This window comes from Perca fluviatilis, chromosome 1 (genome assembly GCF_010015445.1).
Source record: "Perca fluviatilis chromosome 1, GENO_Pfluv_1.0, whole genome shotgun sequence".
Classification (NCBI taxonomy): domain Eukaryota; kingdom Metazoa; phylum Chordata; class Actinopteri; order Perciformes; family Percidae; genus Perca; species Perca fluviatilis.
In genome coordinates this window covers 33,426,132-33,444,950 of record NC_053112.1, presented here as the reverse complement: position 1 = coordinate 33,444,950, position 18,819 = coordinate 33,426,132, and the positions used below count along the sequence as shown (strand labels likewise).

The 18,819-nt window shown below is 41.4% G+C and overlaps 1 protein-coding gene and 1 long non-coding RNA gene across 6 annotated transcripts in view; both read right to left on the bottom strand.

Moving 5' to 3' along the window:
- Positions 1 to 6,178, bottom strand: part of tll1 (tolloid-like 1) — a 52,647-nt gene extending 46,469 nt beyond the window's left edge. Inside the window, exons 1-2 of one of the 5 annotated variants that reach the window (XM_039820240.1) lie at positions 5,956 to 6,178; positions 3,871 to 4,354 (exon numbers count right to left, since the gene is read on the bottom strand). In XM_039820240.1, the coding sequence (XP_039676174.1) occupies positions 3,871 to 4,051 (181 nt within the window). In that variant the 5' untranslated portion in view covers positions 4,052 to 4,354; positions 5,956 to 6,178. Of the gene's footprint in view, positions 1 to 3,870; positions 4,537 to 5,458; positions 5,553 to 5,955 lie in introns of those variants that run through there. The other 4 variants (XM_039819917.1, XM_039820171.1, XM_039820094.1 and 1 more) reach the window with 4 other exon arrangements.
- On the bottom strand, positions 6,173 to 17,995 carry LOC120571389. Its single transcript, XR_005641225.1, has 3 exons — positions 17,886 to 17,995; positions 12,329 to 12,367; positions 6,173 to 6,264 (listed from the first exon to the last, which is right to left on the bottom strand). It is a non-coding gene; the product is annotated as an uncharacterized LOC120571389 (long non-coding RNA).
- Between the last annotated feature and the right edge of the window lie 824 nt (positions 17,996 to 18,819).

Here is an 18,819-nt window from a genome sequence, read left to right as displayed (position 1 = left end):
TCCTATTTATTATAGAATCATAGCGTATTGATGAGACACAGCCATCTTCCATCCGTAAACAAACCGGGAACTATATTCTCAGACAGGCTTGCTGTGAGCATATAACTCCGCACAAGTACTATATTCTTCCGCCTGAGAATATAGTTCCCGGTTTGTTTACGGTTAGAAGATGGCTGTATCTCATGTTACGTTGTTTTTTGTACACGCTGTGACTCTACAAATCACAACATGTAAATAGGAACATGTTGGCGTTATTTTGTCACTTATTCGGAGCAGTAGGATTACTGGAACCATTCACCTGCCTGTTCTGTTATGGGCTGATGCCGCTGGAGACGTCAGACAGCTTTACAGCACGCACGGAGATGAGAAGGGTATGTATCGACTTGTCTAACTCTGGGGGTTACGGTGAATAAGCTAAATTCCCAATAAGTCGGCGTGTTCCTTTAAAGGCCATGAGAACATATCCACTTGATTTGAATATGTTTCAAATTAAGCAAAGCATTTAAGGTTATCTTGAGATGTAAGACTCAATTTATGTACAGAAACAGGAGCAACATGGAGTGTTAGAATACAAGTTTTGAAATCTGTCACACATACATGTGCATACTGTTAGGTAGCTACAGAAAATGTCCATACTGGCCCTGGGTTGTTTGTGGAAACAAGGACTGCACTCCAGCATAAATAAAGTGAGGCTGACATTTGATTTACATTTAATCTTTACAAAACATGCATACCATGTAAATGTAATGTTCCCAGTTTAAGTCCAGACAGGGACCTTTGCTGCATGTGCCCCCCCCACCGCGTTATTGGTTGCTTTCTACTGTCAACTACCTAATGAAGGCAAAACAGTATCTTTAAGACTCTGTAAAACGTGCACAGATGATTTTCACTAAATAGGAAGAACAGAAAAAAATATTAATTATGGAGAGGTTTAAGAGAAACGGGATACTCATGTGTGCAATTGCTGTGAGAAATCTAAGCATGTATGAATACATTCTTTATGTACACTGATCTTTCCAGCAAATAAAAACATTGCTTGTGTTTTCTCACTTAGTTATTTTAACCTACAAGAGTCGCTCAGTTACTCTAACATATGTAGACTGACTGTCTCCCTGTAACCTGCCGGGCTTCAATCCAAACACACACACACACACACGCACACACACACACACACACACACACACACACACACACACACACACACACACACACACACACACACACACACACACACACACACACACACACACACACACACACACACACACACACACACACACACACACACTGGCCAGTGTCCAGGGTTGTCAGGTTTGTGTTTTTGGTATGTGAGGAATGTGTGTTGGCCAGCATGTGGACACTCAGTGTTCTAGGTGGAGTTTTTATCAGTCCAACGTGTCATCACAGACAACATTAAGGAAAGTGCCATTAAAACACATATGGCCATTTGTGCGCACAAACACATCGGCACATACTCAGTCAGACGGGTGTAACCAAAACAATAATCCAGACAAAGATGCAACACCACCACATCTCTTTTGCAACAAACAGAAGGCAAGAAAGAGCAGAGGTTCCTCCAGCTGCTCTGTAGGAATGATGCTGGTACTGTAGGAGGGTTAACATGCAACAATTCTCAAAACTCATTGAGCGTTGTTACATGGTCTAGAGAAAGAGTGGTGATCGTAAAGAGAGTATTTTTTTTTTTATGTTAAAAGAAGATTGCCACACAAAACACCAAAACACACAAGAACAAGTGCAAGATGAAGGCAGATTTAGGGCTGGAGATTGAGCTGAAATGCTTGCTTGTTTAGGTTCTTAGTCTTGTTGACTTATTCTTTGATCATATGTTTCCTATATCTGGAAATCACAACACTTAGAAATTTTAAACAATGTTTTTAGGCAAAGTTATATGACTGCTTACGTGTATTGTAGCATATTTTGTTAAATGAAAAAGAAATGTAAATATTAATGCAAAGACTTAGGGACTGATCTATGATATGGGGGGGGGAGGGGGGGGTATCACCGTCAGAGGTATCAAGTAACAAGTACAAATACTTTGTTACCTAAGTAGAAATCTATACTTTACTGGAGTAATTATTTTACAGCAGACTTTTTACTTCTACTCCTTACATTTTCACGCATGTGTACTTTCTACTCCTAACATTTTAAAAATAGCCTCGTTACTCCTATTTCAGTTTGGCTTGTTTTCATTCCGGCTCGTCATCGTTCAAAAAAACACACAAAAAAAACCTATCCAGATAAATCGCGCCGTTGTCTGAAAAACAGCCTCAGCCTCAAATAAGTTATTGTTATTACATTTTTAATAAATCACTTAAATTTGACCCTGTGGCCTTAGCAATACACAAGCCGTTCTTTAATGTCGCCTTATTGTGCTCCTTTTTTTTTTTTTTTTTTTAGATAAACTTTTTATTGTTTTATATTTTTGAACATACAGAACAGACAAATACAATTGAACAAGGTGCTCCTTTTTTGTGGAGGTGGGGTAGTGCACTATAGGCCCCTGTGAGGTGGGCTAAGCTTTTGTCCTTAATGGCATTTTTTTCCCCTTAGATTACTTTTACTTTTATACTTTAAGTAGTTTTGAAACCAGTACTTTTACACTTTTACTTGAGTAAAAAGCTTGAGTTGATACTTCCACTTCTACAGAAGTCTTTTCAAACTCTAGTATCTATACTTCTACTTGAGTAATGAATGGGAATACTTTTGACACCTCTGGTCACCGTGTCAGTATATACTAAAACTCAGGTATCGTATTCAATATACATATTCATATCATTAAGACTACAAGAAGTAGATGGACTGGACACCAACAAATACTGCACATACAGGACATACAGTATGTAGTTAAAGAATGAAAAGAAAGACAGAAAGATTAGTTTAAAACAGGAACTGGCTAAAATCTTAAGTGAATCTCCAGCTTTGTGTCGAAAACATGAGTTAATTTGGGTGGAGCACACAAAGACACCACGCATGACACACACACACCTATAAAAGACCTATAATATACTGAGGACAAACGTATATTTTTTATGTATGAACTTGATAAAAATTAGTGGCAAAAATGTTTCAACAAAAGCGAAAAATTCATTTATGATCAAAATGCTCCTTTTTTAATTCTCTACTGTCTACTGTCTGTCTCATGTGGTTTCACTGTTGTTCCACTGCAGCTCCCGATCTGTCATTAAAGGTCCAACAAACATTTTATCAGTGTGTGTGTGTGTGTGTGTGTGTGTGTGTGTGTGTGTGTGTGTGTGTGTGTGTGTAAGAGAGAGAGAGCGAGAGTGAGAGAGAGAGTGTGCGAGAGAGTGACAGTGAGAGTGAGAGAGAGAGAGAGAGAGAGAGAGAGAGTGAGAGAGAGAGAGAGTGCATCAGCGTCTGTTTTGGTACAATTGAGTCCAGCTGTTTCTCATCTTTGCTGATGGTTGATTTAGCATCTGGGCGCACAAGCAAACACACACAGATACGTACTTGCATGCACAGCATGTCCATATATGCACCGACATTTCGGCCAAAATCAGGACCAAAATTATGCCTACAGGTGATGCACGCACTTAATGTGTGCGCGTGCGTTTCAGGAGGACACGGGCTTATCAGGACCTTCTGACCGTCCCAGCGAGGGATCATAACCCTTGGTTATAAATAGTGGGGGGAAAGGGGCATCTGGACCAGTGTGTGCGGGCACGCACGCACACACACACACACACACACACCCGCTGTCATCTCTAATACACACATAACACGTGCCACTTTGGAGCCAGCGCGCTCGAGGGGTTGGAACACCGCGAACAGACGCGTAAAAATACTCATTTTCAATGTTATTTTATGATTAAAAACTAAAACAGGACTCACCAGCTTTGCACGGGTCTTTGTAGTCAATGGTCTCCGCTCTTTCCTCTTCATAATTATCATAGTCTGGCTCCTCGTAGTCGAAACAGTTACAAATAGTCACTTTGCCCCAGAAAGTCAAGCCGGCAAGCACCAGCGTGATCCAGCGCATCTTAGCGGCCAGTGCCGAGGGCACTCGGTCCATCTGAAGACTGAAATAAACGAATAAAGGCCTCTCTGCTCGTCTCCTCTGCTGTTAGGAGATTTTCAATCCGCTCTCCATAGAATGCATCGGCGGCAGGAATTTAACGGGTCATTGTGAAGATCGCTCTCCTCTCTGACAGTCTGCTTGTGGATACTGTAGGCTGCTGTTAGTTACTCTGCCCGGCTCTTCTCCATGGTAAAAGTACACTGAGGTATCTGTCTGTCCGTCCCGGGGACTGTCAGTCAGCAAAGTGTCCGCTGAGAAGCTCCGCTGTCCTCCGATGTGGTTTTGCAGGTGAGGCTGCTGTGGGGAGGGGTGGAGGGGTGGAGGGGGGGGCACAAAGAAAGACGCGGTGAGTGGATGATCTCTGAGCGCAAAGACGCACGGCGGTGTGTCTGCTGCTCACAAGAAACATCCGCCTCGAATATTTCCAACCAGTAGTGACTGTCTCACACTCACTCACTGTCTCTCTCTCTCTCTCTCTCTCTCTCTCTCCCCATCCGGTAGTGCTGCTGTCTCTCTCGAGCACGAGTACTGCCCACACACACACACACACACACACACACACACACAAACCTGCACTGTTCGACCCAAGTGGGGCAGAACCAAAACTTTCTTTGTCCTCGTTTGTCTCATGTGCAAAGACTCACTCTCGCACACTCTCACACACTCTCTCTCTCACTCTCTCTCTCTCTCCCTCTCTCTCTCTCTCTCTCATCCCGTCGCGGTGACAGCGGAGGAAGCGCGCACTGATCTTTACAGGGTATTGGACCTTACTCACACGGATCCGTTAAATACAATTAACTTACAGTAAAACCGGTAGCGGTAAAAGTAACACGGCGGCTACAAATTGCCCTGTGGGCTTTAGTATCTATCACCACATAGACCCAGTGCATTATGGATGTTATCTGGTTATTTAGAGGCAGGTGCCAAGTAGGTGACAACCAAACCATAAATGCCTAGAGGGAGTAGGCTAGGTCACCTTTATGATCATGACAAGTCTGTCCTTACACTTCCTCTCATCTCCCCATTTAAACATTGAAAGAGAGAAATGGAAAAAAAAGACCTAATCTTAGATTCATTGCAATTAAAAACAATTAAGCTTAATTAACCTTTGTGCGTAAAAAGAGGCGCGCCTCGCACGTTGAACACCATCTATCTGGCGGTAGGCCTATAGATCGATATACTGCCTTTCCTGTACAATAGCATGACGAGGTGGTAAAGAAATAGCCTATGACATTCAGAGGGTGATCATTATGCAGCAAAACACTAATTAGCTCGAGCAAAGTTCTGCTGTGCCAAAGCCACATAGATAGATAGATACATATATAGATAGATAGATAAATGTACAGCTACATCAATGTCATTCTGCTATAATGTCGTCTCTAATTTGTCAAGAACACTAACCTTGCCAGCAGCTCGGTCAACAACAGATGAACCGAGTTCAAGTGGGTTCACGATCCTCCACTGCATCACTGGTACCCACAAGCAGGCCTACACTGAAAGGACCTCAACTCTGTGTGGTTTGTGTGTGTGTGTGTGTGTGTGTGTGTGTGTGTGTGTGTGTGTGTGTGTGTGTGTGTGTGTGTGTGTGTGTGTGTGTGTGTGTGTGTGTGTGTGTGCGCGCGTGTGTGTGTGAAACCATGGACGCTTTTAAAATTGAGGAAAAGGAATTTTAGCACCAGTTAAACTTGGCGTCTTTTCCCCTAAATTTTGCACGAACTGTCCAAGTTGTCAACAACCACCTCATAATCTCCCCAAAGTGCAACCTCCACGCACACACACGGCACACACGAGCGGTAAAAATAAAGCAGCAGCAGTTGTTGACAGACAGTGCAGCCTGTGAACACCTTGCCAAGGTAAATCCTCCTGAGACGAGTTCACCCTGCGTCTCCACAGCTTACCTGCTGCGTTTACCTGCCCGGGACGCGTCGGTTTGCTGCGGCGTCACGAAGGGACCCATCACGCTTCAAATGCAGGAGCCAAATCTCAGGAGTCTCGGGGGGGCCTCCGGTTTCACTCGGTACCGGCAGTTTCGAACGTGCCCGTCTCCCCCCATTTATTCCCGGGAGATTATCGGAGCGCTGTCTCTGGCTGCTCCCGACTAATCCTGCCCTCGGGGAGAGGTAGCGGCGCGCTGACGTCACTCTATCAATCCAGCCGCAAGCTGTCCACCACACACGCCCGAAGCATGGATACAAATCCCCTGGAGGCTGCTTGTACGTACGAACACACGCGCGCGTGCACGCACAAATGCATGCATGCATGCGCGCGCGCACACACACACACACACACACACACACACACACACACACACACACAGGGAGTTAGTGTAGGTCAACACACTCATGATTTTTGCCCCAAAAAAATCAAAAACCAGCTGGGTTGACATTGTTTCTTCATACAAATATCTGGACAACCATATTGATAGATAAGAGAAAAAGTGAATGCAGTGTTTTTAACAAGTCTACAACCATGTGTCTCTTGAACTAAAGCAGCATGCTAACATGCTAACATTACTATGTTCCCAGAATATCTCAGAGGATTATTAGGTTATTTCAACTCAACAAGTCCTCCAAATTAAACGACAAAATACATTGCTTGTCCATGCCCTCGCAACACATAGAAGGGCTTTGTCTGTGCCCTATAATACAACTCTGTTTGGTGGCCAATGGCCAGTTCCTTGCTTTATGCGGTTGTAGGTTGGGGGTAAGATGATAAGAAGAAAATTAGCAAGTTTACTAAAAAGGCTGTTTTTTTTTTATTGGTATGACTCCTGATTCAGTAGTAAACGTTTTGGAGGAGAGTTCAAAACCCAAAAGTGGAGTATGAGATTTTAATACAATTGTTTAGTCCAGGGGTCCTCAACGTTTTTTAAGCCAAGGACCCCTCAACTGAAAGTGAGATGGAGCAGGGACCCCCTACTACATATACTGTATAAAATGTGTTGCATAATAAACTGGCCTACAATAACGTGAAGGGCGGCCTAAAGCCTTTATACATATCTTTTATGCTGATGTATACCTAATACTAAGCTATTAAAATAGCCTAATACTTGTTGGCTTTGTTTTATAAATCATGTTTTAATGTTAAAACATACATACATGTGGGAAAGTGAATCATTAGAATTAAGTGCATCTGTGGATTGCCTTAGTGACCACCTAGGCCAGTAAGCAGTGGGGATTTATATTTGCTTAAAATATGTTGGATTCATGTTAGGACTTTTTAATTTCTGAAAAAAACTTTCCAAAATTAACAATAATTTGGAGGCCCCCCTGTTGAAGATCCCTGGTTTAGTCAAATTAAGCGAGTATCTCCTCACTGTCAGCTATACTTGCCTGTTTCCCGAGGTATTGGTTGTGTTAAGGTTTAATCCATTTTGGTCCCGTTTTCAGGTGCATCACTTATAGTTGTCTTTTATGTATTAACTGTCTTTTATTAAACTGTATTAAATACACAGTTTAATAAGTGCTGTTGCTCCATGTCTGACTTGTGCCTCCTTTGTTATTTGTCACAGTGCGTGGACGACCAAACTAGTTTACCTTCTGGAGTATAATAAAGTTATCTGAAACTAAATAAACCAAAACTTGGGCTATTGTGTGGAAAAACCTCAATACAACTTTGTGTGTGTGTGTGTGTGTGTGTGTGTGTGCGCCGCCCGGCGCTGGATTTCCCTCGTGAGCAATTGCTAATTAACACCAGGGAAGGCATTGAGTGGCGTTTGGGCCTCTCCAACCACTTACTGTACCTCTGTGTGGTTGCAATCCACCCAATTTATTCAGCAAAATGCTTCCTTCTTAAATAGGATCCAGCTATTGAGATTAATGCTGTGTGCAGGTATTTGTGTCCCTATTTAAAGCATTTATTGATCAGTGAGTCTCTGAAACTCTGTGAAAGTACCTCGCCAGCATTCTGACCCAGCACACTGACACCACACCGACACACACACACACACACACACACACACACACACACACACACACACACACACACACACACACACACACAGAAGGAACCCTCAATTTGAGCAGCAGCCCCTCGAGACTCCCCCAAGTGCTGTGCTATGCAGGTATTGGAGCACTATTATTAGCTTTGTTTTCTTCAAGCACACTTTCCCATCAATCCTATATGCAGTAGCTCAACTCCACACGGTTTGCACTGTACTTATTTAACTTTAAAAGGTATATACTCAGCCCAAAATCTGTCTTGAATATCAAACATTGTAATCAAAATGTATTTGTAAAATGTGTATGGAGTTCGGTTATCTGAACTTCAGTCAGTTGGATTCCAACCATGACTAATTTTCACTGCAGAGAGAACAGTTAAACATCTACAGAAACTTCTCACAACCCACCTGCAGCATAATCCTCCTCTCTGCTGTCCATCCAAATACTTACTGTATTTTCAACAATTGTGACCTTTTCATTATATCTCTAAACACAAAAGGGAGGCAGGGCAGAGCCTTGGAGCATTAATGTTGAAAACACAGTTTTGCCAAAATACAGCTAAATACCAGAAGTATAGAAGGAAGTACAAGACATATTATTATTTTTAATCTTTTGTTGGTGCTATGTTCTTGATGTCTGTCCTTATTATTTGTCTTGTGTGGTTTTTAATGCTGTGTGATGAGGCCAAAGCCAATTTTGCACTTTGGGGACAACAAAGTAACCAAACCAGCAACTTTGTCTACAAAGTATGCCATCTCAAACATTAGACAACTGATAAAAGGTGGAGACTGAAGAGGTAAGGAAAAAAGAAAATATTATGTTTTCTCTCAGGCCTGCTGACTCTGACAGTGTCTTAAGTGTTTTATGAAACTCCCCCCCCGAGGGAGCAAAGAGGTGGCCAGAGACATCCATCACCTTTTGGCTAAGGCGCTACAGGAAGACAGTCTGCTGACACCACAGCAGAGTACAACAGAGGATGAGAATGCTTAGATATTGTTAAGTACCTCCAAAAATGTCTAGGCGGTTTAACTTCTTTATCACTTTTATCTTAAATTTGATTGGTGCCAAATCAACAAATAAAAAGATGACAAAGTATTCACTTTGAAGCAAGTTAGGAGAAGTTTTAAGGGAATATACTGTATATGGCTATTTTTTTTTTTTTTTTCAAAAGAAAGTTTTTGATTAACACCTCCACTAAACACATGGAGACAGTGAAACACTTTTATTTTTAATATAAATGAAGGCTGTTATTGTCCTATGTTGGTGGAGAGAGCACACACACAAAGACACACACACACTCCTGGACTCTCATATGAGCTATGTGAAGTAGTCTCTCTTTATGTAAACAGAAAGAGCGGAGGGAAGACGAGGTACAGAGGAAATCCTCTGTTTAAATGCCAAGCTGTACGTGCCATTCTCTCTCTCCTGTTCTTATTTCCTCTTTTCTGCACCTCTCGGGGCTCAGATTCTCCACCTTCGTCTTTCCTTCGCTGCCTCTTGTGCGTTTCTTGCATGTGGGCGTGACTGCGTGGGTGTGCACATGCCAGCTTGTGGCTCACATTCATGATCCTGGTTGTGCGTTTGGAAAGATGACACGGATCGCTTTTATCTTCGTGCCACCAGAATTAAACAACAGGGGAGAAGAAGAATGAACGCAGGATGCATGTTGGACTAAAAAAAAAAGTCTGCCGCTGTAAGGCGGAGAAGATGGAAAACAGAGAAATGAATACTGGAAAAGAAGACAGAGATGATGGAATTAACATTTTCCCAGTTTCAGTTATATAGTAGTATATCCTCTTGATAAACGTCTGATTATAAAATGATGTAGGCCAGACCTTTGCCTTTTTACACCCTTGTGTTCCACATATTACCCTTAAATTTCACCTTACCTTCAAAGTTAGAAAAAGCATATTCTCACACAGTTCAAAAGAATAGTTCAATATTTATGAGAAATAGGCTATCTGCTCTCTTTCAGAGATTTCAATGAGAAGATTGATACCACTCTCATGTTTGTGTGTTAACCCTTGTGTGGTCCTTCGGGTCCCAGTGACCCGAAGGACCACACAAGGATTATGTACTTCCCTTTACTTTGTTGAGAATTGCTCTCTAAACCCTGTTTCTTGTAAAGTAAGTAAGTAAAGTTTATTTCTAGAACACATTTAAACACAGTTTAAGCTGACCAAAATGCTGTCCAAACAAGAACTAAGGTGCTGTATTAACCCTTGTTTAGAGAGCAATTCTCAACAAAGTAAACGGAAGTACATAATCCTTGTGTGGTCCTTCGGGTCACTGGGACCCGAAGGACCACACAAGGGTTAAGATAGGAGCTGCTGGTGGGAGGTGATTAGCCTAGCTTAGCATAAAGACTGGCTGAGTCCAAAGTTCAAAACTACCTACTTTACCAATTTATTTAATGTGCACAACAAGAACCATAAAACAATTTTAGGGGCAGTATCTCCTAAACTAACTATTTTTTGACAACGTTTAGAAATCCAGTTTTGTGCAGCGTGGCTGGCTATACGGTTGCCAGATATGTTTGGTACAGGTACAGGTATCGGTACAGGCACGATGGTACCACACCTGGCAACCTCACTTGACAACAACACTCCAGGAAGATGTGCACCATCACCCCTAAATTCCACCAGGCGTGTCTGTGCTTTATTACGCCAACAATAGCCACCACTCAAGACAATGCTTGTTATTCCACTTGCTGCGACACAGCACGTCCTAGAAGCGAGAGAGAAGCGGCTCTCCGCTCCGTTAAAATTACGCGGCAGGTCTATTTTTGACGTGAACCGCGAGGCGTTCTACAGACAGTGGAAGGGCTCGGGCTTGAGCTCGAGTCAGGCAGGCAAAATGCTACGCTTCGGATGCTCCCAGTGTGGTAGGACGCATGGTGGACGACGGAACAAAACCGGAACGTGGCGCACCCACTGCTGGTGGAATTTCGGGGTCACTGTGTCCAGCTGTTGTACGCCAAGACATGTTTTTTCACTCTGGACTAAGCCAGGCTAGCTGTTTCCCCCTGCTTTTAGTAGGGGGGGAACTAACTAACGACTGACCACTCAGGGAAATAAAATTCCGAACATGTTGAACTATTCTTTTAACAACATCACGTGTATCTGATTCTTTAAGTGTTTAATTAAAGCTAAGTATATTACATGTACACTGTGTGAAGTACTCAAATCCCAGACGCTTTCTTTGTCTGCGACAGTACATCAAATGAAAAATTCTAGGTTTATTTAAAACAGATTTCCCTGTAATTCACAGTACACACGTTTGGTGAAATCTTCATTTAAGTTTTATATAAAAGTATGCATTAGTGTATTCAAACATCACTTGCACACGTAGCATGAATTTGTGACGATCAAGTTGAAGAATTCAATGTGATCGTGCCTATACAAATATAAATGTATGGCGCGTGACCCAGTAAAAGCATTCAGGACAAACAGGTATTGTGTGGGGAAATTTCACTTGGACTCAGATGAACTAATCTCAGCCCAGTTGCAGGTTTTCTAGTTAGACACAAAAAAAACATTTGATGAAGAAAAATACTAAAATGATTTGTTGATCTGCGCCTTTTTTTCAATGCTGCAAAAGGAGGATGATAGTTGGATAAAAGACCAATGGTGCTGAGTTAGATTTCGGTGAATTGAACAGTGACAGAGAGAAAGAATTGTACTGAGCGAGCAATAACAGACTAAATCCTCCTGTTCACACCACGTTGCTGCTCTGAAAGCCCAAGATGCTGTAAGTTTGTGTGCCTTTATGTGTGTGTGTGTGTGTGTGTGTGTGTGTGTGTGTGTGTGTGTGTGTGTGTGTGTGTGTGTGTGTGTTGTGTGTGTGTGTGTGTGTGTGTGTGTAAATGTAAACAGTAGTCCCTTGCTGACATAGCACTTCTTCAGGAACTTGGGATTTTGTGTGAGTGTATGTGCATGTGAATGTGTGTGTGTGTGTGTGTGTGTGTGTGTGTGTGTGTGTGTGTGTGTGTGTGTGTGTGTGTGTGTGTGTGTGTGTGTGTGTCCGGCATCTGCTCCCTACAGATATGCTTCCTTTCAGAAAGACTATAGAAATAGGCAGCAAAGACCTTAGACTCGTGTGTGTGTGTGTGTGTGTGTGTGTGTGTGTGTGTGTGTGTGTGTGTGTGTGTGTGTGTGTGTGTGTGTGTGTGTGTGTGTGTGTGTGTGTGTGTGTGACAATTTCTGTAGAAGCAACTTTGGCACCCTGTTAAAATTGATGTCTTTCTCCAGCTTGTACAAACATTGTAGTACGACTGAATCAGCTTCAAAGCTTTTTTTTATGAAGCACTTCTTAAAGCACTCAAACTCACTCAGTCATGTTTAGCAGATTCTTCACAGCTGTTCCAAACCTGTTAGAAAAAGAAGGCATAATCAGCAACAGTTCAGACCCTTACAGTGCCATCATACATACAGACACAAAGATTTACAAGCAAGGTTTACAGAACCGTAACAGTAAAAGGAGTTAATTTCCTGAGTGATGTGCTTCCATGCACGGTTTTTCCTAGTTAGTTATACTAGGAAAAACCGTTAAAGTATACCATAGGGCTGTGCAGTACTACCTAAACACAGTAAATAAAGTATCATGACTGTCACATTTTCCTCTATAACATTTCATAAACGATTCTCCGTCTCTTCTTAATTCTGTGTACTGAAAATAAATAGAATACCATATATTGTGACTGAGTAATATTTATTTAACACATTCAGTAGTTAACAACACTTTAATACATCAGTGGCCAGGTTGGTTCAGTGGGTAGAGCAGGCGCACATATACTTGGAGGTTTATGCCTCGATGCAGAGGTCTAGGGTTCGAATCCGACCTGTGACGATTTCCTTCGTGTCTTCCCCCTCTCTTTCTTACCCAGCTGTCCTGTCAAAATAAAGGTCGGAAAAAGTCCAAAAAATAATCTTTAAAAAAAGGTAATTCTGCTGTTTAAGTAATCAGGGGCATTTAGAGTCTGTTATCCACTAGTTTCATGTTATCCACTAGTTTCATGTTATCCACTAGTTTCATGTTATCCACTAGTTTCATGTTATCCACTAGTTTCATGTTATCCACTAGTTTCATGTTATCCAATAGTTTCATGTTATCCACTAGTTTCATGTTATCCAATAGTTTCATGTTATCCAATAGTTTCACGCCGATTTATTGGGACTTTAGCTTATTCACCGCAAACCCCCAGAGTTAGATAAGTCCATACATACCCTTCTCATCTCTGTTGTTATGGTTTTGGTGTCTAGTCTTATTTTGGTAGTCTGTTTTGTGCTCTGTTTCCTGTTTTATTTTGAAGTCCCTGGTTTTCTGTCTTGTCTTGTACTATTTACTTCCTGTCTTGTTTCCCTCCTTTTGTTGATTGCTCTGCCCTGCCTAATGTGTTTCACCTGTTTCCCAGCCCTTGTGTCACCTGTCTTGTGTCATCTCATTAGTCTGTGTATTTAGTCTTGGTGTTCCCCTTGTCCAGTGTCAGATGATTGTTTGTTTGTGTGTTTTCCAGTTTCCCAACCGTGTTCAGTTCTGTCTCCTCGTCCGTGAGTTTTGGTCAGTAGTTCTGTTTCTGGTTTTCCTTTGTTTTGTTAGTCAGTTCTCTGTTGGATTTTTGGACTCTTGGTTTGAATAAACCTTTCACCTTAAACATTCTCCTGCCTGCCTGCCTGCTCTCTGCATTTTGGGTCCGCCATTCCCTACTCCTCCCTGCTACACCTGACATCTGTGCGTGTTGTAAATCTGTCTGACGCCCCCAGCGCTAGCCTAGCCTAGCACAGATCCTGGAGGTAACCGGTTCCATCTAGCCTACTGCTCCCAATAAGTGACAAAATAACGCCAACATGTTCCTGTTTACATGTTGTGGTTTGTATAGTCACAGCGTGTACAAATAACAAGGTCACATGAGACACAGCCGTCTTCTAACCGTATACATACTGGGAACTATATTCTCAGAAAGGCGAAGCACTGCTACTTCTGTTACTTGGGCGGAGTGATTTGCTAGCAGCACCTGAAGCCCTGTGGTGAGGAGCAGAGAGTTCGCCTGGAGTTCGCTCAGAGTTGGAGTAATAGAGTCAACAATTACTAGATAGTAAAAGCATAGTGACCTTGTTATTTGATATGTAAGAAAAGTTGCACAAAGTGAAGTCACTGAATGACCGTGAGAACACCAAGGACCCCTAAGAACACAAAACAGAACATCTCAACATTCAACTTTTTGGGTAAATGCGCTTATTCCTGAGAGGGGTTAACTTACAAATAATGCCTCAGAACTAATGTTCTTGAGATTGGGGAAGATGACTGTGATCTTAAAGGCACCCGCCGACTTATTGGGACTTTAGCTTATTCACAGTAACCCCCAGAGTTAGATAAGTCCATACGTACCCTTCTCATCTCCGTGGTTGTTGTAACTCTGTCTGACGCCCCCAGCGCTAGCCTAGCCTAGCACAGATCCTGGAGGTAACCGGTTCCATCTAGCCTACTGCTCCCAATAAGTGACAAAGTAACGCCAACATGTTCCTGTTTACATGTTGTGATTTGTATAGTCACAGCGTGTACAAATAACAAGGTCACTATGCTTTTACTATCTAGTAATTGTTGACTCTATTACTCCAACTCTGAGCGAACTCCAGGCGAACTCTCTGCTCCTCACCACAGGGCTTCAGGTGCTGCTAGCAAATCACTCCGCCCAAGTAACAGAAGTAGCAGTGCTTCGCCTTTCTGAGAATATGGTTCCCAGTATGTATACAGTTAGAAGACGGCTGTGTCTCATGTGACCTTGTTATTTGTACACGCTGTGACTATACAAACCACAACATGTAAACAGGAACATGTTGGTGTTATTTTGTCACTTATTGGGAGCAGTAGGCTAGATGGAACCGGTTACCTCCAGGATCTGTGCTAGGCTAGGCTAGCGCTGGGGGCGTCAGACAGAGTTACAACAACCACGGAGATGAGAAGGGTACGTATGGACTTATCTAACTCTGGGGGTTACTGTGAATAAGCTAAAGTCCCAATAAGTCGGCGGGTTCCTTTTAAGATCACAGTCATCTTCCCCAATCTCAAGAACACTAGTTCTGAGGCATTATTTGTAAGTTAACCCCTCTCAGGAATAAGCGCATTTACCCAAAAAGTTGAATGTTGAGATGTTCTGTTTTGTGTTCTTAGGGGTCCTTGGTGTTCTCACGGTCATTCAGTGACTTCACTTTGTGCAACTTTTCTTACATATCAAATAAAAAAGATGATATGTACTTTTTGAACAAATAAGTAGAATTTTCCAGTTAGATTAGGGTTATGAAAAGATTGGCCTGCACGCACTTTTTTTGGGAGTCAGAGGACTCTGAGGGGTAAAACCACTCTTAAATGAAGAACATTCACCGAGTCCACAATCACCACAACTAACAACAGCCACATCCTATGATGCAAGTGCTGAAATCCACATAATAATCCGTGACCAGGCAGTGAACCCTCCAGGAGGGACTGCAGAGACCGAGTGCGCTCTTTGAGTAGAACTCCTCTCAGTGATTGTCAGCTCATCAGCACACTACTGTCATCTACAGGACTAAAAGAGTAATGACAAAGAAAGATGGACTGCTGTCACACTGGACACCTGGCCAGAGTGTAAAATGACAAATGATAGCTTATGCAGCAAAAACACTTTTTTGATATATTAAAAAACTAATTACAGATGACGTATAGGCTACTTTCAAAAGATCCTTCTTGTCTGAGATCATCCGTGTGTGCAATGATGCTGAACAATTTTGGGGGAGAAAAACCTCACTGAAATATCATCTCAACTCATAAAATGCAGTTTTAAAAAGACAACAACAAGAGTGTTTAACCCGAACACAGTGCAGTGTTAATGCGTATGAAAACTGAAGATGTCGACTAGGGTGGCAACAAAAAATGTATCTGCAGATTTTCTCTATTATTCGAGTTTTGTCTATACAATGTCAGAAAATAGTGAAAAATATGTTTGGCATTTTTGTTTGGAAAAATGACTTAAATGATTAACTGATAATATAATTTGACTAATCAACTAATCTTTTCAGCTGTAATGCCAAAATGTGAATTTTTCTTTTTTTTACCAACTAAAGTTAGGCCTACATGATGCTGGCTTGTTTTGTGTCATCTATTGACATTTGACTGTTGTTGACTGTCTGATCAGATTAATATCCTCTCTCTCTCTCTCTCTCTCTCTCTCTCTCTCTCTCTCTGTGTGTGTGTGCTACTCTGTCCTGAAGCCAGAACTGCTTGATCAATGGTATTGATGAGGAGATGCTAATAGCAGATGCTAATAGGGCCAGTATGACTAATAGACCGAGGGGGCCATTGATCTGCAGAGTTAGCATCTCATGCTAAAACAGCTGATTCAACTGCATAGTTGGACTAAAAGTGCCACCCTTGCTGTGTGTGTGTGTGTGTGTGTGTGTGTGTGTGTGTGTGTGTGTGTGTGTGTGTGTGTGTGTGTGTGTGTGTGTGTGTGTGTGTGTGTGTGTGTGTGTGTGTGTGTGTGTGTGTAGGAGGAGGAGACAGTAAGAAATTCAGTATATGTAACTGTACACCTTGGTTCACAGCTAAAGTCAAACTTGCATTCACATATACAGTCAACTCATAGTCACTCAGATTTGACCATTGTGCAACTTTGTTCATCAGAACTAGAGGCTTAACATTAACCCCCAGCCAAACCTTATCTAGTTTTATATTCAATCCTAACACAAAAACAAAAATGTGGCCTTCAAACAGCTCTTGGAGGTCTGTAAATACATTTTCTCCAGAAATGTTCTCAAATAATCATTTAACCTCATTTGTACTGTACTTGAACCTAGATTCAGTTTCATATTTAACATTAACATATTTAGTTGTTTATTGAAGTAGTACTTTCGCAGTATAGAGACATGTTGTACTGTAAAAAGCAAATGTAGAGAATCCCCCACTGTAAAAGAAGACTGCAGATCACTTTTACAGGTGTCATCTGAGAGATACACTCTGACAGTGTGTCATTATAGTATGAAGACTAGGATTATTTACTTTGACTTTTTCTTTGACTCTCGAAGAACTGATAGTCTTTCATAAATTAACCTCACACAATGCTCATTTATTCTGAAATTTTAACCTGAATTACTAACAAATTAAATGAATATATAAAGCCTGAACCTCCTTGAATCACATGAATTTTGGCCTTTTTTTTATACATTATTCCAGAAAATATTTGATATTTCAGACAAAAACAGTGAAGACATTTTATTTTTCAGCAAATAAATTATGTAACGTTAAATGCCCAAGGGCTGTAAACACAACTTACCTATTTAGCTACAGTAACAAGGATGCAGGAGGCTGAGCTGCAATTCAATATACAGTCTTGACTCAACTCCTGAAAATGTGGTTTTAACGTATAGTGTAAATCACCAGACAACGCTTGAACTGTAATTGTTGTGTAATTTGTGATACCCGTACTAACTCAAGGATTGACTGAATCTCCATTTCCAGGAAAATAAAGTCAGAAATTCTCATTCTGACTTTATTTTAAAGTCAGAAATTCTGACTTTATTTTCATTTAATTTGTTAGTAATAAAGTCAGAAATTCTGACTTTATTTTAAAGTCAGAAATTCTGACTTTATTTTCATTTAATTTGTTAGTAACAAAGTCAGAAATTCTGACTTTATTTTCCTGACTCAGAAACCTTCCTGTCATCTGCCGTCAAGCACCAAACACCATCAAAGTTTAGCTAGGAACTACCGGTAGTTAGCTAGCTAGCCGATGAAGGTTGTAGCATCTAAAAGAGCTAACGTCAACGTTAACGTAACAATAAAGTTATCTTTCTTAGGAGTTGGTGAAGACCAACCCAGAGCTGAAAGAAGGAGGGATAATATATTGGACTTACATTTGTCAGGTGGACAAAAACATAACTTTAGGGGGGCGATAATGTTGTTCTTCATCTGTTGTTGGTTGTGCAGGCGACTGTTGTTAGCCGTGTTAGCCATAACAACTTTATCAAACAGCTGTGTACCTGTGTAGTGGTTATTTGGCCCCCTAGCGTCCAGAAATAGAACGTACATAATTCCCATCTGGAGATCAATTAAGGCTTATCTTATCTTATCTTATATTATATTATCTTAATTAGAGACATTTTTTAAGGACATATATTTGAAATGTAAAAAAAACTATTACCTATCCCTTTTAATTTAACCTTAATTTATCCAGGTAAGTCAATTGAGAACAAATTCTCATTTGCAACGACGACGTGTCACATTCACACAGTTACCCATTCATACCTGGAAGCTGCTCAGTACAACCACAGTCTGATCTGCTGGCCACTGAGCAGCTCTACTGGAGCGATTGGGGTTAAGGGCCTTGCCCAAGGGCACCTCATTGGTGGTAATGAGGGGAGGGACAAAGCGCTGTTCTTTCTCCACCCAGATTTTATCCTGTCGGTTTGGGGATTGAACCGACGACCTCCAGGCCACAAACTCGCTTCTTTAAACTTTAGGCCACCACTGCCCTTTTAATTCATAAAAATTCATTTTTAATTCACTCCTACAAGCCAGGTAGCCTACTTTAAATTCCTTGTGGTTGATTAAATGTTATTTTATTCACACCCAAGACGGCAATAAACCTAAAGGAAGGATCCTAAATATTTCATACCTTATTACTGTAACTGTAGAGGGCACCAACTCAACCCATTTAAATTATATATGTTTCCTTGCAAGCAATAAATGTTCTCTCAAATTCAGATTAATTTAACATAACAAATGTTAAAGTCCCTATAAGCACTAGTGAGGGAAGAGCAGGTGTTTTTAAGTGCTGAGGGACTAACA